The following is a 27,152-nucleotide window of genomic DNA, read 5'->3' as shown; positions in this document are numbered from 1 at the left end:
TCCACCAGGATGAGTGACCACCACCAAACTGTGGCCAAGAAAAAGAGCAGAGTGACAACCCTATGGCACAACATGCAGCTGAACTTGATTTCAGTGGTAGCTTCACAACCCAGGCCATCTGGAGGCACCTGTATTCTCCCCTGCACCACCACCAGCTTTTTGGAACTGTGCAGATGGGAGTTACCTGTCCAACACATACTTTGCTCCTGAAATTATCCTTGCCTCAACCTACTGTCCCCACACCCTCCACTCAACAGTTTCCACCTTCTCTATCTTATCACCCTCACCCTCATTGTGTACCATCCTCAGCCAATGCACCCACTTGTCTTTTTCCCTTCCCTGCTCCTCTCCTTTTACATTCCCCCTTACCCCCTCCCTCATGACTCCCTGTCCTGCAACCTCCCATCGCTGCGCCAGGTGGCAGTCTTGTTACGCCTCCATCTAGTCTCTGCATTCTTCGTCAGACAGTGCTCTTCTCTTTCTCCACCCTTACCCTGTTATCCGGTCTCCTCTCCGACCCCTCCAGATTTCTGCTTTCATTCCACATGAAAGCTGCATTCTGGTCTGAGCTGCTAGAGATGGCCGTCATGTGTGTATGATGTGTGTTGCTTGTCTGAACGACTGTGTGTGTGTGTGTGTGTGTGTGTGTGTGTGTGTGTGTTTTTCCTTACGTGAAGAAGACTTCGACCAACAGCTAAATGTGCAACAGTGTTTTCATTGTGCCTGTCTGTAACTCAACATGTCACATTTACAGTGAGTAGCAATCTGTCCTTTTCCTTATACTGTTGGTATTCGAACCTTCAGTTTCTGTTCTTTGTATTTTTTATGTTTGTTTTGTTGCCTACTCCTTTTTTTTTTATTTCAATATCTTATACATGTTGTATCACTTCACATGATGTGTGCAGAAATTTGTACAGGGCAGTAAGAAAAGTTGTAGAAAGTACATTTGATTATGGGTAATGTGATTTTCAACAATAAAGGTCAACAACAGGCCTCATTTTTGCCACAAGAATGCTCTTTGAGAAGCCCGCAGAGATGTGAGTATTTTTTAGACACTGAGAAAGCCCATGACCATGTACCACACAGGCATATGTGGGACTGCCTGAATTGTATGAAAATCCCTTGTAGCATCATTGCATGAGAAATATGATTATATGTTGAAACCAAGAGCTTTGTACAGGTCAAAAATGGAAAGTCACGTTGTTTTGAAACAAAGAATGGAGTCCAAGAAGAAAATCCTTTCACCACTCCTCTTCATCATAACAATGGATACAGTTGTAAAATCAATTAAAAGAAATAGCTGATCTCTTACTTTTTGCCAATGACAGCGTTTTGAGGTGAGATAGAAGTGTAGGTACAAACCAAATTAGGTCTTTGACATGAAAAATCCTCAAAAATGCTCTTAAAATCAGCAAAACCAAGATAATTAGTTTGGAATTGATTAAAAGCACTCCAACAATCCATCTAACAATTGAAGACAGGAACACAGACATGCAAGGCAACTTGCAGTATGTGGGTAGAGCAGTTTCGTCAAACACAATATGTCAAGAAATTTGAAACAGAATACAAAAAGCTTCCAAATTCTGCCATGTACTATGTCAGATAGTTTGGGACGGAACATTCCTACAAGCTTTAAGATCAATCTGTATAAAACCCATCTCCTACTTATACTAATATACGGATCAGAAGCAGTCAGAGTTACTTGTTCAAATAAAACCATCTCCAGACAACAGAAATGAATTACCTCCCTTCTTGCCTAATGGTAGCAAAAGTTAATAAAATATAGAATGTGGATATTCAATTACAGCTAGGAGCTGTAGTGATTGCATTGGTATGGGTACATGAAGAGGATGCCTCTCAACAGGACCTCTTAATGCTTACTGAGACTGAAATGTCCCAGACAAGATACCAAGAGGTCGATACTGTGAAACCTTGGAGAAACAGATCCTTATGGCTTTCAAAATTCAGGATGCTAGTTGGCATCAGGTAACAGCTGTGAAAGGGCAAGATAAGTTGGAGTAGGGTTATATACAAACCACATCTGAATTGCTGGAGCAGAGAAATTATGATAAAGATGTCATAGATATATTTATCATTGATCATGGAAATGCAAATACGATATGTCTGTTTCAGCAAGTGTTTATTTTTCATTTTTTAAATTTTTGATCTGTGGAACTCAGGTGCTCAAATGAAGGTTGATATGCTGCAACGAGGTCCAGAAAATTAAATATAGGTCAGCTGCTTTTTGAGCATTCCTTCTTGATTTCTCAACTTGCAGCTCATATTTTAGTGTGTGACAGATTTGCATAAGATGTTCTTTTTAAGTTTTATATGTGCTTGTATTATCAGACAGTAGCCATTTTATGTCTGTAAACAAGCTACTGTGCTATTTCTCTTCAATTAAGACAGCTCTTTTACAGCAAAAATTATTTATGAAATGCTATCACAGCCAGTAGTGTGTAATCTGTTTTAGTCATGCACAAATTTTGACATATCTTTGTAGACATTTCAGAATGAAAATAATGTTGAAATCTGCCTTAATAATTTTCATTATAGTTCTCCATCTCAAGAGGGTGTGAATCTGGAAACATCTACCCCAGTATCACCCATGGAAGGTACAACAGCTAGCATACCTGCTGTACAAGACTCTCTAAGTGAACAGATTAATGGACTGCCATATTCATTCAGTGAAAAGAGCATGAAAATGCAACACTCAGCAACTTCCCAGTCGCACAGGCCCCCCAGAATACCAGAGGAATGTACAACAGAATCATCTTCCTATGCACAAGATCACCATAAACCAGAAGTGGATTCAAAACAAGTGTCCCCAAAGGATAAGGGTAATTCCAAATAAATGCTCATATTATAAAAAGTAGACTTTGTTAGTTTTCTAAACCACTTGCCTGTCAGAATCATAAGTATGATTAGTGAACAGTGACTCTTTACCAGTTTCCATAAACTTAAACAACAGTTTTACATTAAATCATTGTAATGAGAGGTGGCTGATTTTTGTGATGATGGCTTATAAAAACTAATTCCCTATTAAGATAAAAATGCAATTCAATGATAAACATGCCAGAGTCAGAAGGCAAGTAAGTTTCCATGTAAAATTTCCATAATTATGTAGACTGTTGAGACATTTGTTTTAAGAGGAAGTTAGTTTTTATATACTACCGCCATAAAAACCAGCCATCTTCACTTATAATGATTTAATATAAAACTGTTCATAATGTGATGAACAGAAATTGGCAAAGTGTTGTCATCATAACATGTCTGCTTCTGTAGTTGTTGCAACTACCATTTCCACAAATTTCATAACTGATGTTACCCACTTCATTTTTCCTTGTGAATCACTGGTCCATTAATTTCCTTGTACCTGTGAACATAACAGATTTCACAGTGGCCAGTTGCTGCCTTAGTTATGACTTCACACTCAAAAAAAATTTTAAAAAAATGCCCAAACCTCATATGTAGTGGCCACTTGGATCATGTTCACCTTGCCACAGTTCATACACAGCTCACAATTCAGTACAGACTGTATATGTTCTCATTTAAAGCTACAAATGCCCAAAATGGTAGTTACCCCATTTTGTTGCCAGGACCTTACTTTCTAGATGACATGTAAATATATATGTAGAGAGACTCTGGACCTGAAAGGCTCCTGATTCGTGAATTTTGGTACATAGGTGTTATTTTTCCTGATATTTGGTCAGCTAGGGGGAAAAGTGTACAGTTCTGTTCACCATCTTGTGTACAAATTTTTCAAATTAAATCCCAAAGCCATCCATGGGTATCATTGTTAATGGCAATCCAGCCATCACATTACGAAATTAAACCCACTTATTTAAAGAAATAGGTGTTCTGTTGCAGTTGGATTGTGATTCTCTTATTCTCATTTTCACCATCAGCACTGTCACTTAACAGAAAGAACTTGAAATTCAGTGTCACTCACAGCTCATAATGAAGGCTTTCAGGCATGTATAATTATAAAATACTTCTGAATTTGGCCAATGGACAATGTTATTGGTATCCCCAGGTGCTAATTCCATAAAAACATCAGCTTGAATTTATGAGCAACACACTCTTCAGTCATCTCCCATGAATTAATTTACCTTTCATTGTATGTGTAATCATTTCCACTACAAGAAACTTTTTTTAGAACTTACAAATTCCACAGTTCCATTACTAACACCAAAGCTAGAGTACTATGGAAACATAAGACAAATGTTTCAACAAGTAGGGAATATTCTAAATCACTTCTAAACCTCCTTTGTTTTTCTGCAGTTGTGCAAAATCTCATGCTGTATCCCAATATTTTACTTTTGGAGCATGTGAGTAAACTTCAGTATCACGGATAATAATGTCTGATAAGTTATGTCATACTTTTTAGTGAATGGGTTATAATATGGTGCTCCTCCTTACTTTTTAAAGAAAAGTGTATGAGTGAATGGATAGTGGATAACATAAAAGTTTAGTTTCAGTTGTTTCAGCAACAATCACTTGCCAGTACTGTTATTATTATTTGGTATGTGTGTCAGCTGTAATATATATTTCAAAACAACACAATTTAAACTAAGCACTCTTTTTCACAATTACACTGAAACTATTTTTCATCTACATAAAATTCTCAAGGTAAACCCTTCTCACATTGAAACTCCAGACAGTGACTCCATGGGAGGAGTTTATCATGCAGAGATAAAATAAAACTAACTTTCTATGAATCAAGCAGCTAAATGTTGGAAGTATGAACATTGTAAAGAAATTGGCAAATATGGAAAGATGAATGCATTGAAGTTAAAAAAAAAACTTGTGTTAAATTAGAAAATAGGACTGATAGGTTGCAGGAGAGTATCACAGGTCTGTAGAGTCAAGAAGACTTTCCTGGGGTGTGATGAAGGAGGAGGAAGTTGACATGGGAAAAAATGTGGCCCAATAATCCCAGTCAGAGTTTGACAGAGCATGAATTATATGAGCACAAACAAATGAGCAGAGATGATTTTAAACTCTTGGGTAGGAACAAGAAGGTTATGTAATCTCATTTCAAAAATATATGAAATACAATTTTAGGGAAACTTTACAACACTGAAGAAGGCACAGTTGAAAAAAATCTCTTGGATGATCAGTCTGGCAACTCATGATAGTAAAACACTAACTAGAGCAAAATGCAGACTGAAAGAAAGGAAAACTGGAGAGGCATCAGATGACAATCAGTTTTAGTTCAGAAATGGAAAGGTAAAAGATAAGTAGTTTGGATTTTGCGTGTATGGAAAGAAGTGTAAAGAAGGACCGGGATACTTACATGTCATTTTGGTCAAGAGAAAGCCTTCAGAGTGATTAGGTAAAATAATGTATTTGAAATTCTTACGAAATGGGGTAACATACAGTGACTAATGGATGATCTAGAATAACCACAAACACAAGTTTGGTGATAATCTGCAACCCTGTCTTACTCTTTAATTCACTGTTGTTTAAATTGTATGTTGGACAAACAAACCAAGATTCACAGACAAAAATAACTTCCGGTCACAAGTAAGAACTTGGGCTGAATGAAAAGGGCAGTATTCATTGTGTGTTAATAATAACATTTTTGTAAGGACCTGTTGACGGAACTACAATACTTGTCAAACATTATCAATATTTTCTTGAAAATAATAGAGTATGTTAAATAGAAACAAAATAAGGACAGATTTAATTGTAAGTACTCATAATTGAATCAATTAAATCTCTGGTCATAGATGTGTAAAAATTGTGGTTTTGGGGATTTTGCAACTAAGTGTATGATTTGCAAATTGCTCTTGTATCATAGAACTATTGTTATGCCACTGTCAGCGCTAACCCCAGCTATTTACCTGGGCTTATACTTCACAAGATGTCCTACGGTGTGTGACAGATAGTACCCCTCAGCAGTATTACTTATATCCCCCACCTTTCCCATAAGTTTTATAGATATTGTTCACAAAAAATTTCTGCCTGCACATGATTTCTGTACCATATCCTGCATATCCAAAGGAAAATAGCCTACTTTAAGAATCTCCAATGAAAACTTTAATGTACCAGTACTACACAACAGGGGCCAACATTTACCATACTTTTGGGAGCCATAAACTTACAGCACTGATATGAAGAGAAACCATGTATTTCTCCAGCAAAGTTAGATGGAATGAAATGATCATATGACATTAATGGCCGGGAGTCCCCACCCAGGAAGTATACGCAGTTGACACCACATTGAGCGACTTGTGTGTCAATGATGATGAGGACAACACAATACCCAATCCCAAAGTGGAGAAAATCTCCTGTCTAGCTGGGAATCAAACCCAGGCCTGCTGGTTGGAAATCAGATGCACTTAGCACTCAGCTAAGGAGGCGGACATCAAGTTGGATATTTTATGTAAATAATCTTCCATTTCCATCAGAACTTCAGGAAGGGTTACAGCAATTTTCTGTAAACGTTTGAAATGAACATATGTTTTATTCTCAATAGCCTTTCTGAAATAGTCTTAATTTGTTATGCCAGCTAAACATGCTCTTCACTGAACCTTAAATAAGTTGTCCACTCCCCTATAATGATATGTTTACCATTTGCAAATGCTGAACAACAGCTGTAATAAAATCCATATCTAACAGTCTCTGTGGGTCATCAAGTTGAGGAAAAAATTTTCCTTTTTCTTGCAGAAATTGTTTACTGGAATCCAGTAAATGGAAAATCTGCTTAGAGCAATGTCTACTGACAACCATCTCAATAAACAATACTGACTCTACTCTGACCTAGAAGTTTTTCCTGCCTCTTCTCACTCTTTATTAAATACTCTATTCCTCCACAAAGTATTTTAGCAGAAGATATGTCACAATCTAATTATTGTGTTTGACATCATTAGTATGCAGAAGTCAGTTGTGCATTGATGTAAAACAACTTTTTCAGCAACATCTTTGAAACAGTAGTCACCTCACAGCAGTCTGAACATCATCTCTCAACACCACTAGCATCAAAACATTCATAGACCCCTAGCAAGAAAAAGGTGCATCTGTGATATTTTTGTTATGTAGAAGGGTGTTTCTTTTCTTCTCCTCTAAACTTGGTAGAATATTGAATGCATAATTAGTTAGTTTTTTTTTTCATTCTGTATTCAGTGTATGGCATTTGTTTCATACTTAAAGAGAGCTACCTACACTACACCAAGTGCTGATCACCCACAGCACTTCTTGAACATCACAGCCACAACTGCATCACCCAACAACACTATTAGAAAGCTGCTGAGACCTTGATCCATTTGCATGCCTGATTGAATATTTTATATAGTGTCATACCTTATTCAGTAACAGAAAGTCACAAACTGTATCATAAGCCTTCAAAAAATAAAAAACCACACCATCTATGACATGACTATTGGGTTTATATATTTTACTTCAGTTTTAGGTGTTTTCAACTCTGTTTTTATGGTAACTGATTGCTTATCTCTTCTAGGCAGTTTTTCACTCAGTAGTGTAGAGTCTAACAGTCTAATTCATTCATTTCATAATACAATAACATTAGCTCAACAGTGGTGCCACCAATCACGCAAACTGTCATGAATTTCAATATCCATCATCAGCCATTAGGATGACAATTCCATATGTTCAGTTGATTCTCAAAAAGGCATATACAAAAGCCTTCTTAGAAATGATGTTTGCCCAATATACTAGTGCTCTCTCTAAGAGTCTAAGCACTCTGACAATTACCTGAATGTTGTATCAACTTTTATGGTGTAATTCATATGTCAATAATCAAGAACTTCCCCTTGCTGAATTAATAGTTTGTATACTAAATTTACATGATATTTGTCTTACCCCTTCTCTAGTTTCTTATAACGTCCTTTTATGGATGAGATGGTTACCAATTACTTTAATACAGTCTTTGTGACACTATTATGCAGGTTCAAGTGAGATGCACAATACATTTACATCTCATAATTACAACTGATTTAAGTTACATTCTCATTTTTCAGTTGAAATTTTCACATTTTCATATTCTTCAGTGCCTTGGCACTTTAATTACCATGACTTGAGTGGGATCTATCAGTGTGTTTTACTTACATAAGAACACAAAATTTGGCACTCATTTCCTTTTATATTTTTGGCGCGGTGTCATAGTGTGGCAGAAAGCAGTCCAATAAGATGTGAAGTTGTAAAGCATTGGGTCCATATGGCTGGTGGTCACCCTCTTTTCTCCATTCATGATGGTGCCAATTTCATATGTCCGTACCACATGAGTTGTTCTTCCGAAAATCGTTGATTGAACTTCCTGATGACTTCATTTCTGGATATCCCTGCAGACCATCTCCAGTAGTTAATCTCAGTTGCAATCAATCTTTTATTAATTGGGATTTGACTAAATAGGTTAATTTTCTGCCTGTCAATTGCCGCTTTTTTATTTCAAAATGACTGGTTTTGGGCAATATTGCCCATCTTTAGATACGTTGGACAAAAAAATAAATTGCAATTGGATTTTAATCCCTATTTTACAAAACATAAATCATTTTGTAATGTAATTACAATAAAAAAGTTGTGTTAATTCCAATTAAATTAAAAATTGTATAAAGTATCATATGTTGTAGTTACTGGGTAACTTGTCCTAATGAAACTATCACTTCACAGTTCTATACAAATATTGCAGTTGCATGCTGTTGCTTTATGTTAAGATTTAAAAGAAATTTGTTTGGTGCAAATGCCTGTAGCATTAAAGAGTTCCCTCTGCCCAAACTAATGGATTTAAAAAATACTATTGAAATACTTAGTATATAAAACATTGCTAACAAGTAAGCATGATACATAAAACATCAATGATGATGTCTTAGTTTTGCCAACATATCAAAAATTTTAAAACAATTTGATTGCTGCATAACATCTGTATCATGGAAGAATACCCCCATACAGGCACTAAGAGATTAAAGTACCTTATGAACTAATTTATATGTAAAATGCTCCAAGCCGTAACACAGAAACATTAACGAGGATTTCCTAGCTTCAAAAACATGTTTTATCACAGGGTAAAGGTAAATAACTTTTAATAAATTATTTAAAAAATGTGTCTTCTCTTCGTTCCATTCCAGTCTGTCAAATTTGCCAGGTGCCCTGTCCCATCCCAGAGCTTGAAATGCTAAAACATTTCTTGAAAAATAATAATTGATGTTTGCAAACTCACTTTTTCCATTCACCAGTTTTTCTGGGGTTTTTATTTGTGAGCGTAAATCTAAAGTTCTCCACCAACACATTCAAATAAAAACTTTTTAGAGCTCTGTGTAGTATCTCCAAATAGTTTCCTATTGTGCGAAGTTCATGTTTGCTAGTTTTTACGTGTGCTCCAAAAAATAGCTAAAGTGAACTTCGAACAGAAGGGGAACAAACTGAGATACAAATAGAGCTCCAAAAAGTTTTTATTAGAATATGTTTGAGGAACTGGAAATTTACACCCCCCTCCCCCCCCCCCCTCCCCCCATGAAAAACCCAGGAAAACAACTGAGTGAACAAAATGAGTTTGCACATGATAATTAATATAAGGAATTTAAAAGGCATGTTTTGGCCTTACCAGCTTTTGTGTGGGACAGATTACTTTAGTAAACCTCTACAAAAGCAGCCCGCCTCATATTGTGCAGCGGCAAATTTGACAGAGAAAGCCTCACAATGGCGCTGCTTTCATCCTAGTGCTTATGCAACTCCTTCTATGATCGTCCAATGGACAGAATAGAAGACACTTTTAAAAAAATTATTGTCTTATCCATATAGTAAAATATATTTGTGAAGCTTGGGGAACCTAATTAATGTTTTTGTATAATGCCTTCAAAGTTTTTGTGTATAAATTATTTCAGTGATATATATTAATCCATTAATGCATGTAGAAAGCATTCTACAGATGTTATGCACCAATCAAATTGTTTTAAAAATTTTAATGTAATTTTTTGAATTTTAACATGTTTTCAAAGCTAAGAAATCATCATTAATGTTTTATGTTTAATGCTTAGCAATGCTTTATACACACTATGTGATCAAAAGTATCTTCACACCTGGCTGAAAATGATTCACAAGTTTGTGGTGCCCTCCATCGGTAATGCTGGAATTCAATATGGTGTTGGCCCACCCTTAGCCTTGCTGATAACTTCCACTCTTGCAGGCATATGTTCAATCAGGTGTTGGAAGGTTTCTTGGGGAATGGTAGCCCATTCTTCACGGAGTGCTGCACTAGGAGAGGTATCGATGTCGGTCAGTGAGGCCTGGCACGAAGTCGGCGTTCCAAAACATCCCAAAGGTGTTCTTTAGGATTCAGGTCAGGACTCTGTGCAGGCCAGTCCATTACAGGGATGTTATTGTTGTGTAACCACTCCACCACGGGCCGTGCATTATGAACAGGTACTCGATCGTGTTAAAAGATGCAATCGCCATCCTCAAGTTGCTCCTCAACAAGAAGGTGCTTAAAACACCAATGTAGGCCTGTGCTGTGATAGTGCCATGCAAAACAACAAGGGGTGCAAGCCCCCTCCACGAAAAACACGACCACTCCATAACACCACTGCCTCCAAATTTTGCTGTTGGCACTACACACTCTGGCAGATGACGTCCACCAGGCATTCGCCATACTCACACCCTGCCATTGGATGGCCACATTATGTACCGTGATTCGTCACTCCACACAACATTTTTCAACTGTTCAGTCATCGAAAGTTTACACTCCTTATACCAAGCAAGGTGTCGTTTGGCATTTACTGGTGCGATATGTGGCTTATGAACAGCTGCTTTACCATGAAATCCAAGTTTTATCACCTCCTACCTACCTGTCATAGTATTTGCAGTGTTTTCTGATGCAGTTTGGAATTCCTGTGTGATGGTCTGGATAGATGTCTGCCTATTACACATTACGACCCTCTTCCACTTCCACTTCACTGTCACATCAGAAACTGTGGACCTAGGAGTGTGGAAATCTAGCGTACAGATGTATGACACAAGTGACACCCAATCACCTGACCACGTTTGAAGTCCGTGAGTTCTGCGGAGCGGTCCATTCTGCTCTCTCACGATGTCTAACGACTACTGAGGTCACTGATATGGAGTACCTGGCAGCACTATGCACGTAATATGAAAAACGTGTGGTTTTCGGGGCTGTCCAGATACTTTTGATCGCATAGTGTATGAACTATTCCAGCATTGTGTTTTAATTCTGTTAGTACAGGCAGAGGAGACTATGCAACTCTATAAGCATTTGAACCAATCAGATTTCTTTTAAGTCTTAATAGCAATTAACAGCATACTTTTTTTTTTTTGACTGATAGTTCCATTAAGACAGGTTTCTATGTAACTAAAAGATGTACTATGTAATGCAACATTTCTATTATAATTAGACTAAAAAAATTAATGCTTTCTAAACATAGGATTAGGGCCCAGTTGTAACTATTTTGTTGTTTAACACACCTGAAGATGTGCGACATTGCCCAAAACAGGTTAATCTGAAATAAAAACAGCAATTGATATAGAGAAAATATTTTTTTTTTTTTTTTTTTTTTGTACAAATAAGGATCACAGATAACTCACTGTGACAAATATGTCTACTTTTGGAATTTAACTACCCATACTTTTCATCCATATGACATAACAATTCCTTTCTCACTTTTATGGTGCCTTATGCATCCAATGCAGGGCCAGGACTGGTACAGTACCTCTCCAGTTTCACGGAGAACCAGCCATATCTGTATATAGGCTATTTATTAGTATGATGGAGTCACCACTAACAATGGCATTTTAAAGTTGCTGCTAGCTCTCCCCCTCTCCTGGACAGGAATCCATGTCAGAATCTAGTATAATCACATGATTTAATTTGACATTATTTTTCAAAGTATTTGTGAATCATGTATTTGAAGTTTGGCATGGGAACTAGCCCAGTATTTATCTAGGTGGATGTGGAAAAACCACCTAAAATCAATCCAGACTGACCAGCACACCAATTCCCATTGTTAATCCATCAGGCAGATCTGATCCAGGCCCAGCACACCTCCCCATGTCCCGGAAGCAGGTGCTTTAATTTGCTTGGCTATCCAGGCAGGTTCATGTGACATAATCCTTCCAATAATTGTTTTGGAATTTTTTTCTTTTGTTTCCTTTCTAATCTGTTGATTCCATAAAATATTACTTAATGTTCCAGTAGTGAACTCCTCCACATTTGTTACTGAATTAATTTCCTTATCTTGTTTATCATCTTGTGTAATTCTTACTTCTACTTCCAGATATTTGTATTCTTCAGTATGTGTTAATGTTCCCATCCCTTTTCCCACTGTCAAATCTTGATTTGTTCCTCCTATTACCATGTATTTTGTTTGAGCCATGTTGACCTAAGACCTCATGTTTTCCTCTGTTAATTTCCTGGTAAATAATCAGTGTCATCTTCATCTTGGGCCAAAATTAGCTGTATATCAGCAAATTATAGTGATAATATAGTACTATCATGCATTGGAATTCCCGTGTTCTTACACTTTTTCTTCCAATTTTCCAGTGCTTTCTCTATGTATATTTTTACAAAGGGTTGATGATAGACTGCATCGCAGACACATTCCCTTTGTAACTTAAAATCCAGATGACAGAAAGTTTTGTATTTTTGTTCTTGCTGTAGAGTTTTCATAAAGGTTCGTAATTCCTTTAATTATGATAGGATTAATATTTGATGATTTCAAAACCTTCAACAACCTGCATAAAGATATATTGTCATAGGCTTTTTCTATGTCTACAAATTCTAAGTGATGTCACTGATCTCGAATATTTCTCTTTTCAAGCCAAACAAAGTGTAAGGCCTATAGCTGACCTTCCTTCAGTTTGTTCTTTGGCCTCCATTTCCATAAATTCTGCCTCTAAAAATTTTTCCATAATCTTTCCATTAAGCCCGCTAAATATCACAGTTATTCCTCTATAATTCTTATATTCGTTTTTCCTCCTTTCATATGAGTTGCTGGTGTAAATCTTACTTTCTGATTTTTGGGATCATCTCACTATTTGCCGGCCGGGGTGGCCGAGCGGTTCTAGGCTCTACAGTCTGGAACCGCTTTACCACTACGGTCGCAGGTTCGAATCCTGCCTGGGGCATGGATGTGTGTGCTGTCCTTAGGTTAGTTAGGTTTAAGTGGTTCTAAGTTCTAGGGGACTGATGACCTCAGAAGTTAAGTCCCATAGTGCTCAGAGCCATCTCACTATTTAAACATTTTTCCAAAGGGTTTCGCAGAAGTTTACTTAATTTATCTCTACTGTATCTCATCAGTTCAGCTAGGCTTCCTCCAATTCATGTAGCTCTTTTGTTCTTTAAAGTTTTGATTGAGTCTTCTACTGTTTGTATGCCCAAAAAGAAATGCTTTCATTATTTTCTATTATTTCCGTTTTGTTATTTATTGAATCCAAAAATTCTTCCGTATTTTCTGTCGACAGTTCTTTAAAATATTGTCACATAGAAGAAGGTTTAATTAGATGAATGACGAACACTAACTTCAGAGCGAACTGCCTCCAGCCAGAACACATACAGTATGTATACAGTTACAGAACATTCCAGTACAATGATTCTTGACATTTGTGGATACTTCTAGAATGTACTCGAACCAAATATAGAAATTAAAATTTTACAGTTCAGGTGAGTTTTGAACTCGCGACCCTCCATGCAACAGTCTAGTATTGTAACCACTACACCATGGTGACTGTGCTACTCAGCTTCTTCTGTGACAATATTTTCCCAGGTCTAAATACTAATATATCCAATTAGTTGTTTATACTAATGTATCTAATTAGTTGTTTTTCTTTAGAGATTTTCCTCAGTATTTTTGATATCTTTCATGGTTCTGCTCTTCTTTTTCCTCCAGTAAGATTGCCAACTTTATTACACGTCTGTTTCCAAGTCTTATTTTTTGTTTCAGTCACATTTTGCTGATTTGCATTCTTAGTTCTATCACTGCTTGAGTACTTTGTACATTTAGCCATTTTAAATATTCCTGTTTCGGTATTTGTATTTTTTTCTTTACATCTGAATCAAAATAATGCAGTAGTTTTATTCACTTTCAATTAATTGCTTCCCCTGGAGCTTTGTTGGCTGTGTCATATAAAGTATTAACGATAAATTTATATTGTGTTTCTGTATTACAAAATTCTGTTTCAGTTATTTTTTCACCCTACTTTTTTGTGTAGCCTGAACATACATGGTACTTTCATTTTCTAGGCTTTCCATTATAGAGTAATGCTCTAGATTGTTCAGGGTAGTGTAGGAAGAAGATGTATGAATAATTGAAAACATGAATAATTGAGATATTTTCAAACACATATTCTTTGTTCGAAAATTTATCCAAGTTCTTTTATGTAGGTACTGTAGGCCTGTGTATTTCTTAAAATATTCTATAACTGTATCCTTCTGAGAGGAGTTGACATTTTCTCATGTGGAATTTTGAATTTTTCTTGCAGCAATGCCATTGTACTGAAACACCCTCTAGCTCATATAATCTAGAAGAGTATCAACACATTGCAATGTGGAACAATGACTGATGAGGCCACTATCTTCATCCCCACTTTTGCATTCACCGCCCTCTTCTTTGTTTTGTTGTGAAGCATTGGTCAGAATTTTGGCATCACTCATGCACTGTAAGCTGGGTACACATACATCAGTTTTCAGCCACTCTTTCAAGTTTCCTTCAGTGATATCCTCAAAACCATTTCAACCCATTGCTAGAATTATTATTTGTGCAGTTGTTATTTCTTCATCACCAAAACCTTGAAAATCACTTTCTTCTTTATCTGGAAGGTTTTTCTTCCTTGATTGGAGGCTTGACTCCTTGCCAGGCATCAGAAATCCCATGTATGGCATCTAGAATTGTCACTTTCTTCCAGAATGCTACCAAATTATCATGATCATCATTGACTTTCATACTCAGTAGACCAGCTCATTAATGCCATTTTGGCGATGCATTTATGCATTGGTCCATTGACTGTATAATGGCACTCATATTGGACATAAAAACTTAATTATTATGAGACCATCATCATGTGTGGAATTAGTTTTTGAAAATTTCACTATCTCTCAATACTTCTTTTTGGTTGTAATAATGCACAGGGGATCCACAGCTGTGATACCCTTGAATGCTCAAGGTGTTTTTGATTTTCCAATCAGTAGTAGTTTCATTTTGTGGTTCCCAGATGCATTACTGGTGCACAAAATGTTAATGCATTCCTGAGACAATTTATATCCAGGAACACGAACTTCACTCTTAAAAGTGAGGGTTCTAGTTGGTAGGCCAATAGAGGCCACTTTATCTGCAGTATAAATTTGGCTGCTGTGCTTTCATCTGCAGTACAATTTGGCCTGGTGTGAAATTCTCTTCTTCCACATATTTCTGGAACTTTTCCCAGAAGGAATCAGCTCCTGCAACTTTTGAACTAAGCCACTCTCCTTGCAATTGATAAATCTCCTGGCATTGTTTGAATCTGGTGAGCTATCCAAATAAGGCATTAAATTCTCCCTCTAACCCTAGAGCTTCATGAACAGATTTAGCTTTTTCGGCACAAATCACATCTGAAACAATGAAACTTTCTACTCGTTTTCATCTAAACTATTGCAAAAGAGTAGCATCTAATTCATCAAATGTAGATCTCTTTACACTTTTTCATACAGGTGGTCCAGAAGTAGAACTGCATTTCCCGATAAAATCCTGTATTTCCTGTGTATTCTTTTTAATGTCCTGAACAGGCTGCATTCCAATATAATAATCAGCTCTTCGTTTTTGCAGCAGTTTCCTCCTTCTAGAATCTTTCAATTGATTCTAATTTTTGTTTTAATTTCAGCACATGTTTCTTTTGTTTCTCCAACATCTCTTTTACAAATGTCTTTTAACGTGCTTGATACAAATGTCTTTTAACATGCTGGTTTGACACTTACATGTCAATTAACATCAGAAACTGAGTCTGTTTTTTATTTACACAGAAAAGGATGGCTAATAACAGTGGAAACAATACTCTATTGTCACTCAGCAGTTGTTTAAATGATGGAAAAGGCACTTATTGTCATATGGCAGATTGTTTATTGCTGTCTGCGAGAGAAAAATATTGAGCTTTTTGTATTAGATGCATCCATAACCCGCAAACTGGATAATCCACACATGAATAATTGGGAATACATTGTACTTTAGAATGAAATCTTCCTCATCATTAACAATTTCTCCTTTACTCATCATATCTACACATGGAAACAAAAATTTAGAGCTGATTTGGTGACCACTATAGGTCTCACCTCTGCATTCTTTGACATCTTAATGTTTTTAAGGCTATTTTTTCTGTAATTATTATTTAATCATTTATTGTTTTTATTGAAGTTTATCCTGATGCCATGGATATTTATGAATTTTTTTATGCAGATAAAAACAATTTTGAATTTGTAGTGAATTTTCTTGTACATGGGGATAAATAACAAATGACAGTATATTTTAGTCTGTAAGACTTCACAGTGTTACTTAGACAATTTGTTGACAACTTAAAACTGGTTTGGTTTATTTAATTTAACAGATATGTAATCAGTCCCTTGAAAGTGCAATTATACATTGGTGGAAGGTGTAGGACTCTAGCAAGAAACATATGCTTAAACTGAGATATCACTGCACACACAGATATGTGTGATGGCAGTGATTTCTGAAATGAAGTGTCTCATATAACAGAGAAACAGTAACTCATTGCAAGCTACAAACAAGTGAAAAACGAAGAGTGTTTTCTGAGTGACATTGTACACTTCTGGAGACAAAGCCTGGATTATGAACATGAGCTAAATGTCTGGAAGAAACTTGCTGGTTTATGTTACTTTGAGTCTCATGTCTATCGAACAAGCTGTCTTTACAATTATATGGGTATGGGCCCAAAGAAGTACCTCAGCCTTCAGTGACATGGCATGTGAATTTTGCAGTGAAACGATTGAAACAAAAGATGGCATCCCTATCATGAGATAATCAGAGTTCACCACTGTCTCATTGCAGTAGTGGAATACTACACTGACTGACCAAAAAAGTGAAGCACACAGAACAGGAGGGGGAAATGAAATTTCACAGGTTGAAAGGGTATGTAATGTTATGTTAGTGATTACAAAATTGAGCTAAATTTACAAAGATCTTGCCAGTATGAGCCCAGTTATCAGTACGATGTTACACTCCCTCTGGTCTGGATGCATGCATTGATTCAGTTGTCAAGGGTAGCCATTCTTTCCTTTCCTGAGGCAAGATGGCTCTCAACTGTTTAACTGGTCCTTGATATCCAGGATACTGGCACTGGGACAGAGTTGACAAATGAGTTGGTTTCACACGTGTTCTTTCTGGAATATATCCAGGGACCATGCTGACCTGGAGAGTGCCTCGACATCACACAGACAGTTAGACACACATGGCATGTGTGGACAAGCATTGTCCTCTCGAAAAATTGCACCACACTACTTTCGCGTGGGAGGTAGCAAGTGGAGGATGCAGCATGTCCGAGATGTGCCATTGTGCCATCAAGAGTTCCATCAGTCAGTACCAACCATGATCTAAAGTCATACCCAATGGCTCCCTAAACCATGACTCCAGGATTAACCCTGCTGTGCCTCTCCAAAGTATTCAAAGAATGAGATCTCTCTCCAGGTCACTGCCCTGCTTGCGGATGATGCTCATCTCAGGTAGCGCATTACCGCAATTCATTGCTAAACACAGCTGTCAGCAGTCAATGCTTCCAGTCACATCATCACTCCTAATGCACCCAATGTGTTGCGGTGTAAATGGCAGCCTGAACATAGAATGGTAATACCCTAGTCCAGTTGCTGCTAGTCCCCAACCAACGGTGTGGGGTGATGCAGCATGTTGCAGGGAATTCATTACTTGTTGGTTGGTTGGTTTGGGGAAGGAGACCAGACAGCGAGGTCATCGGTCTCATTGGATTAGGGAAGGACGGGGAAGGAAGTCGGCCGTGCCCTTTCAAAGGAACCATCCCGGCATTTGCCTGGAGTGATATAGGGAAATCATGGAAAACCTAAATCAGGATGGCCGGACGCAGGATTGAACCGTCGTCCTCCCAAATGCGAGTCCAGTGTCTAACCACTGCGCCACCCCGCTCGGTCATTACTTGTTCTCAGATGACAGATCCAGATGTGATGCATGGTACACAATCCAGCGATTCTCTCTTGTGTTGGTCAGTTGGTGGTAGACTTGCCCTCATTCTCCCATGCAGACCAACATCGGGCCATTTTCACATTCAAATGTCCTACAACTCTGGATATTTGCATGATTTGACTGGCCAGCCACTGGGAGACCAACAATGAGGCCCCTTTCAAACTGTCAGATGATATGCTGTCTCAAAAGAATCCTTCACAGTCATTGCTTAACATCTGACGCTGTTCACATTCAACATCATTGTATTACCTACCTACTGTGCATTAAGTTTCATATTGAGCTGAGTTTGCTCTACAAGATATAAGAATCTGAAGTTTGCATTTTCTTCTTCTTCTTCTTCTTCTTTCCGTGTCACAATTTTTGCACCCAACTTTCATTCATATTATCTAGCATTGTTAGTTCACCTTGGGTAATCTCGCATTTGGGAGGACGACGGTTCAATTCCGCGTCCGGCCATCCTGATTTAGGTTTTCCGTGATTTCCCTAAATAATTTCAGGCAAATACCGGGATGCTTCCTTTGAAAGGGCACAGCCGACTTCCCTCCCCATCCTTCCCTAATCCAATGAGACCGATGACCTCACAATTTGGTCTCCTCCCCCCCCCAAAATCAACCCTTCATCAACCTTGTGTAATCAAATAAACTTTTCTTTGCTGTTAAAACTATGGTCTTTCTAGTGAGTCCAGGTTGGAAAGTTCTATGAACACCCCTTTTTTTTGCAAAATCAGATCAGATATTGATTTCTTACAAAATCTTCAATTTTGCACTTAATTTATTTAATATTGGAAAGTGGTAAATAAATAAAACTTAATATTTGAGAACCTTTTGTTGCTAGGTTACTACATTCCATGACGTAATACCTTTAGTCCCTGGGATAGAAGAACTCGAACTTTGAAGTTTTTTCATGTGAATTTGTCTAAAATTTTCTGGCTGAATATAGCTTTTAGAATCCTTTTCATTATTATTCTTAAGAGAAAGCAGAAAATTGTACTAGGTGGCCAAATTTAATTTCTGTCAGTCACCAGAAATTTACATTCAAGCTGTGCAAAGTCACACACAGAGTCAAAGAAGTGACTATATCTCAGTCAGTATTGCTTTGAGGAATGTTAAACATTACTAATGCTTATTAGGGACAAGTGCAAATTTCAACAAAATTCATGACGATCAAAGTGATTTGTTGACATGGAATGATCCAGAATTTACATTCCTCAGCCCAAGTATTCTGATAAATTGTAGGACTAGTGGCTAATGAGGTGTTCTTTTTCTTTATTTTTGAATATTTGGGGATTTTCAACTTAGTGCCTGATGTTGAGTGGCAGTCTGTCATAGATTTATATAAAACTGCTGTCTAAAATCTAGAGAGGAATGCACAGTATATATAAATTATTTCTACTTCTGATATTGTGACTGGGCATTGCTGAGTTAATTCTAAATTTACTCTTGTTACTTACTACAGATACCATTAGGGAGTATAAAGTTAGTGAGTATGCATTGGTTTCCTATCAACACTGTCCTATAATCCCATCATCCTTCCTGTAAACCAATATGTCCAGTAAAGGAAGCTTTCCATCTCTTTCAATCTCCATTGTGTAGCTGAGGCTGGGATGATTGGATTTGGATTGTTTGGGGGAAGAGACCAAGCAGCAAGGTCATCGGTCTCATTGGATTAGGGAAGGAAGTCGGCTGTGCCCTTTCAAAGGAACGATCCCAGCATTTGCCTGGAGTGATTTAGGGAAATCATGAAAAACCCAAATCAGGATGGCCGGACGCGGGATTGAACCGTCGTCCTCCCGAATGCGAGTCCAGTGTGCTACCACTGCGCCACTTTGCTCGGTGGCTGGGATGAAGCCAATTAAAATGATCTAAGAAATGACTGAGAGTGACTAGTCCATGTGTCACACCATAAACATATTGTCGACATACCTCAATAAACAGTTTGTTTTATAAATTGACCTCGGTACAGGACACCAAATCTTTGTCACTTCCCAATTTTTCACGGACTGAAATCAAGGACTCCTCAAAGAACCTAGATAAAAAGAAATACTACCTCAAAGCTCACAACCAATGCCAAAGTACAAAGACATAAAAACTTCAAGCAGTTAATAGAGACCATAGAATTGGAGATATGGTGTTCAAATTTTCCAACATGAGGCACAAGACCAAATGCTAGATATTTCATCAAATTGTATGTGGGCATATGCAAATTATCTACAATTGGCCAAAGTGGTACCCCTTCTTTGTGGATCTTTGGCAAAGCATATAATCTTGGTGGAACGGTAGCACCAGGCAAAATCTTTTTGAGTCCATCTCCAACAATGAACTTTTTCAAAAGTGAAAGTGTTCATTCAATATGGTTAATCTGCAATCTACAGTTAGCTGAGCCCTTATGAAAAGGATTCATTTTGCCCACAAATATGTGGACAAAATTGATCCTTTGCTTAAGGGCTCAGCTAGCTGTAGATGGGAGATTGACCATACTGAATGAACACTTCTTTGTCATAGGTAGTGTGATGTTGTCTTTGTCCACTGGTAATATTCATAAATCTGGATCTCCTCCAATGGACTAGATTGCTGCCCTTTCAACAGAGGGTATGTGATGCAACGCATGAGAAACCTTGTGCGTGACTTCATTGCTTGGTTTTTAAAAGAGCTACAGAGTGCTTATACAACAGAGCAAATAAATTAAGTGGTGGAAAGGCTCCGTTGTGTGGGGGCAAGATTTAGGCCTTCCTTCAAAACTGACAGTGTGGTGTCATCCAAATCGTATGTCATGAGGTTAATCACAATCCATTGACAGGCATTTTGATGCCTTGGGTTCACAACAAAGGGTTTGAAATGTTGAAGATTGCCAAGTGGTGGCACTCCTGTGCATCCAGTCTGATAGTCCCCAAGAATAGCAATCCACCTATTTCCAGGATTCTGCCAATAGCAGTGACAAAGCCTCCAGCTGTAAGTAAAAAAATCTTTGGGTATAACATCCAGTTGTCTGTGAGTAAAATGAATGCCCTCCTTTACTTTGGCTAAATTAGCATGGTTCTTAATATTACTGGCCATATTAGTATTAATATAATAGAAAAAAATCTAGCTAATTTAGATATAATACCTCCATTATGTCATCTTAGGGAAAAAGCGAGGTGACTCAGGAGCTTCTCTTTCTGCTAAAAAAGTTTGTCAAATTTCTGTACAAGTTCAACCATCTCCTCTCCATGGAGGAACTTGTGACCAAATGAAGTTTCCCAGGTTTTTTTTTTTTTTGATACTGATTTTGGAGGTTGTGGCGTAGCCACAGTGACTAGTTGCTCTTGACCATTTCTTGGTCCCTTTTAATCTCAGTTGCTTTCATCCTGGCATCAAGTTCACAGTGGAGGTTGAAAGACATAGAAAACTTTTTTCTGGATGCAATGGTCTAGAGGAAAGATGATAGGGCTCTGGGACACAGTGTTTACAGGAAAGCAACTGGTAAGTACAGGTGACATGTTGTCATCCACCATGTGGGTTTCTGATCTGACACAAGAAAAAAATATTATTCTTGAAGAATCAATTTTGTCAACACCACTAGTAATTCTTTTTATTACTGTTACCAGCTTCAACAGAACTATGCTATCAGCATTGGATCTTGTAATAGTAATAACAAGAATTACTAGAGGTCTTGGCAAACTTGACACTTCAAGAATAATATGATCTTCAGATCACCTCCAACGATTCGCACAATGTTCAATTTATGAAGCAGCATCTGTGAGGCAATGGTTTGTAGACAATAACATTCCTGAAATAGATTGGCCTGGCCAGAGTCCCAACCTGAAACCAATGGAACACCTTTGGGATGCGTTAGACTGTCAACCCTAGCCAGAGTCCCAACCTGAATCCAACAGAACGCCTTTGGGACGAGTTGGAATGTCTACTTTTCTCCAAATGCCAGTGCCCAATATCATTACCTTCTCTGGTTCAGCTCTTGAGCAAGAAGGGACTGCCATTTCTCCATAGACATCCATACATCTCATTGAAAGTGTTCCCAGCAGAGTTCAAGTCATAATTATGGCATAGTATGAACACAACTGATATCAATTTCCACTAATAGACATACACACATAAAAAAAAAAAATTTGCATCACCTCGCTTCCGAGAACTTCTGAAAATAGACATTGACTGTGGATATTGTATCACAGACATAGTCCCTTTAACTGTTCAGAGGTGTCACTAAACCCGCCCAAAGATGTAAACAACTGTGCACAAGCAGCGACTATTAGACAGAGGGGATCCAGCAGCCGATCAGTTTCAGTCATTCCACCACAAGGAGGTACACTGCTCATGTTGTCTCTAGTTCAACCATGCCTAGACAGTCAATACCGCAGTTCGATCATGTCCGCATTGTTACTTTGTGCCAGGAAGAGCTCTGAAGAAGGGAAGTGTGCAGGCGTCTCAGAGTGAACCAAAGCGATGTTCGGACATGGAGGAGATACAGAGAGACAGGAACTGTCAATTACATGCCTCGCTCAGGCCACCCAAGGGCTACTACTGCAGTGAATGACCGCTACATATGGATTATGGCTCGGAGGAACCCTGACAGCAATGCCACGACGTTGAATAATGCTTTTCGTGCAGCCACAGGAAATCGTGTTTCGACTCAAACTGTGCGCAATAGGCTGCATGATGTGCAACTTCACTCCCGACATCCTTGGCATGGTCCATCTTCGCAGTGCGGTACAGATGGGCCCAACAACATGCCGAATGGACCGCTCACAATTGGCATCACGGTCTTTTCACCGATGAGTGTCACATATGGCTTCAATCAGACAAGTGTCGGAGACATGTTTGGAAGCAACCCGGTCAGGCTGAATGCCTTAGACACACTGTCCAGCAAGTGCAGCAAGGTGGAGGTCCCCGTATCTTTAGGGAAGGCATTATGTGGGGCTGACGTACGATGCTGGTGGTCATGGAAGGTGCTGTAATGGCTGTACGATATGTGAATGCCAACCTGTGACCAATAGTGCAACCATATCAGCAGCATATTGGTGAGGCATTCATCTTCATGGATGACAATTACATCCCCATTGTGCACATCTTGTGAATGACTTCCTTCAGGATAACGACATTGCTCAACTAGAGTGGCCAGCATGTTCTCCAGACATGATGAACCCTATCAAATACGCCTGGTATAGATTGAAAAGGGCTGTTTATGGACAACGTGACCCACTAACCACTCTGAGGGATCTACGCCGAATTGCCATTGAGGAGTGGGACAATCTGGACCAACAGTGCCTTGATGAACTTGTGGATAGTATGCCACGACAAATACAGGCATGTATCAATGCAAGAGGACGTGCTACTGGGTATTAGAGGTACCAGTGTACAACAGTCTGGACCACCACTTCTGAAGGTCTTGCTGTATGGTGGTACAACATGTAATGTGTGGTTTCCATTAGCAATAAAAAGGGCAGAAATGATGTTGACGTTGATCTCTATTCCAATTTTCTGTATGGGTTCCGGAACTCTCAGAACCAAGGTGTTGCAAAACTTTTTTGTTGTGAGTAGTTTCTCTGTTTCTCTATGACTGAATCCCAATGTCTCAGCAGCCCTGTTATTCCATCCTGGACACTGATTCTGTTCATCTGTCGAATGGCTTGGTTAAGGATGGTAAGAAGCTCCAGTGGAAAAAGGTAATGATATCCACAAATAGGTGAAACAAATCAAAGTCTGGTAGACTCATGTCTGGGTTATAGGGAGGTTGCAGCAACACTTTCCATCTGTATTTGCAGTTTTTGGGACTCAACATTGCTGATATGTGGTCGAGCGTCGTCGTGGAGGATGAGTGGCCCAGCCTCAAGCAACTGCTCCAGATTTTGTGCATTTTTCTGCACAGGTTTTGCCTGAAGTTATGTAATACACTGTTGTGACACTTGTCCCACATGGAACTCTATCTGTCTTGACGATTCCTTGGTGACCGTAAACAAAATCATCATTTTCTAGAGCTTTGATTGAGTTCATCGAAATTTTTTTGGATGTGGGGAATCTGAAGCTCTCCACACAGTGAACTGTGATTTCAACACCAGTTCAAAATCTGTAATCCACATTTTGTCAATAATGACAGTTTGACACAAGAATAGTTGACCTTCGTGGTTGAATTATTGTTTGAGCAAGGTTCCAATATCCACAGTTTCTGCTTCTATTCAGCAGTCAAACAGTGTGGGACCCATCTCATAGATTGTTTGTCAGAATACAGAATATTTATGTTGGCGGAACTCCAACCACAAAAAATGATAAACCCAACATAAAACTGTACTTCGTCCACTGTAAACTCACCACAAACTTCTCGTAATGCATTGTGCCGTTGTGTTTTTGCCGTGTAAAGTTTTGATTTACGACCTCTGGTCTTCAACTGGCACAGTACCTGAGACTACATCTCACAAATTTTTTGTTAGAGTACACAGAGAAAAAACACTTGAAGATGGCTGCCAGATGGACTACTGAAATATTGTGTCAAGATGATTGTATGAGCCAGATGTAGGCCTCAGAAGAATATAATAGGAAGTACACATATTGGCACGTAAGTATAAGAATTCCTAGATCCCTGAAAATATTTCTGCAAGATGTTCAGTTATCAGCTCAACACAATATTGTTATTGCACACTTCTGTTGGACAAATACTTTTCTCATCTTGGCTACAGTGGGGATAGATAGTTTTATGAACCTGACTAAAAAAGAACAAGCAGAGGGAAGCATGAAGGTAGTAGCTGGTAGACGGGGAGGGGGGGGGGAAGCTAGAAAGGAACTAGTATATATTAAAGGCAGAAGATTTACTGGATTGAAGATGCATTGCAGGTAACAGATCCCACCTGCACAGTCATGAGAAGCCATTGTTGGGAAGATCGGCGGCACAGATTGCCCTTTCTTTTATTAATGCCTCATTACTATTGCTGAATATTTTCTGTGTAATGTTGTAATACTCAGGATCATTGTGAGTTTGTGTGCAGTGCCACTATCCTGTTTTAACTACACAGTGGTATGCAAGTGTAAGGTCTGAAGCTTGAGACGTACTAACAATGATGTGAATGAAATTGAAAATTTTTACTTGTCAAGTGCTGCAACAGCATTTTTCGTTTATAATTGTATACTTTTCCTAAACATTTTCTTTAGCAAAAGCGTCTTTCAGTACAGAGCAATGCAGTACATTTTTCAGAAGTCAGTTTCAATGAGAATTCTTTACTTCTGTTGTGCATGAAATAATAAAACATTCCACTGTGAAATTTCTCCACTTAATATGGTTTCACTGACAATTTAATTTACTTTCCAGATGTCACTTCCCTCCTTCAGCAGCTCCTGGATGTTGAGCGAGAACATCTAGAGCTTGAAAAGCAACGGCTTGCATTTGATCGGCAGATTGGAGCACAACTAATGTGCTTGGTTCCCATTGTTAGCAGCATTTTACAAAAACATGCAGCCCCTCAACACACAGAGAATAATTGGCATTTCAGTAATGCGCAACGTGATTCAGACAGTGATCATAATTAAGCCATAAAACGTTGTTCCTCATAAAGATGCATTTAAAATAGAAATAAGAATATAATAACCCTAAAGATGTTAAACGTTCACATAGATTTTTTAATGTGAGAAGCAACTGCTACGCAATTTTGTAGTACAAGAGATTATAAGAACTTGAATTTAATTTTAATTACAAAAGTAATTATTTTTAAACAATGCAAAAGAAAGACTTTTTAGTGTAAGTTTAGATGTAGTAATAGATTTTGTATACATTATAATACCTGGGAAAGAACTCTGATGTATACCACAAATAATGTTGTATGTAACAATAAATAGAAGTGAAGATGATAATTTGCAAGCAAGAAAGTACTGTGAATGTCATTTTCTTATCAAAGCTGTTCTCAGTGAATATGGACTAAAAAACACATTTTAACCCTGAACACATTGACTGCCACATGAGTAGTGGTGGATGTTTCACAATCAGGCTAGGCTGCAGTGTTAGTCGTGAAGTTCTGTTGTAGCTGCTGGTGGGCATGTGATGTCAGGCATAAGGCTCTGCTTTCTACTGCGGTGGCCTCATGGCAGTCAACATTTTAAATTTAATAATGTTATAAAAATGCTGTGAGTGACAGTCTCTGATCAGAAGTGTTGATTACAAAACACCTTCAAGGAAAAAACTAGGAAACCATGGTTGGTATTCAAATGTTTAAGAAATTTAACTGCTCTTTTATCTAGTGTTTGTAGCAGCCCTTCAGGTAAGAAGTAGTTCTCTTTATGAAATTGTGCAGCCACCAGTCAAACAGTCCACAATTTATTAATCAGTAGCAAGCAAAGTCACCTGAATGGGAATTTTGTAAATATTTGGCAGCAAGTACTACTTTATGAGTGAGTATCAGATGGTACTGGTACTGGCTGCAGAAAGTGGTCAGTTCTGGAAGTACAGTTGTAATGTAGAGGAATCCGTAGTATAAATATGGTAGACAAACTAAGCCAGGATATATGCTATGCCTCCTAGTTGGTCTCCTATAGTAGCACAGCATTTTCAATACGGGAGACAAAGTGTAAATTTAATACCATATTTTGAGAGTTCTTGCTATAGAGGAACCAATGATGCATACAATTCTTGGGAATCTCCATGGGTGAGGCTTGCAGATATGCTTGTAAAAACAACTTTGCTTACAGAAAAATAGAAATGATTGTGGCTGTGTACGGGATTGCATGAACTGGTAATTTTAGCTTGTGGTAATTGGTAAGTAACTGGAGGTCAGTGAAGGAAGATGCACAAAAAAATAAAACTGATCACAGGGAAGAGGAATGGATGACTCTGAGTTTCTCAGAGAATGGATAGTGCACCTGCAAATTAGACCTTTCTGCAAAATTATTGTCTGATTTATTTTTGAGTGTTTGTAATCCATGCCAGGCCAAATTAATATGGAAGAGCAAAGAAATTTAGAGTCAAGCTTCTGGATTGATGTCTACATGATGCAATCAGTATGAAAGTTGCAGCTGT

At 38.1% G+C, this 27,152-nt stretch overlaps 1 protein-coding gene across 1 annotated transcript in view; it reads left to right on the top strand.

The window, feature by feature from the left end:
* Positions 1-25,938, top strand: part of LOC124777596 — a 58,275-nt gene extending 32,337 nt beyond the window's left edge. The window contains exons 2-3 of the mRNA XM_047253059.1: positions 2,557-2,840; positions 25,455-25,938. Of these exons, the coding sequence (XP_047109015.1) occupies positions 2,557-2,840; positions 25,455-25,672 (502 nt within the window). The 3' untranslated portion in view covers positions 25,673-25,938. The remainder of the gene's footprint in view (positions 1-2,556; positions 2,841-25,454) is intronic.
* The last annotated feature ends 1,214 nt before the right edge of the window (positions 25,939-27,152 follow it).

This window comes from Schistocerca piceifrons, chromosome 2, assembly GCF_021461385.2.
Source record: "Schistocerca piceifrons isolate TAMUIC-IGC-003096 chromosome 2, iqSchPice1.1, whole genome shotgun sequence".
In the NCBI taxonomy this organism is placed as follows: domain Eukaryota; kingdom Metazoa; phylum Arthropoda; class Insecta; order Orthoptera; family Acrididae; genus Schistocerca; species Schistocerca piceifrons.
Note: the sequence above shows the minus strand (reverse complement) of the source record. Positions and strands in the feature narration are given on the sequence as shown.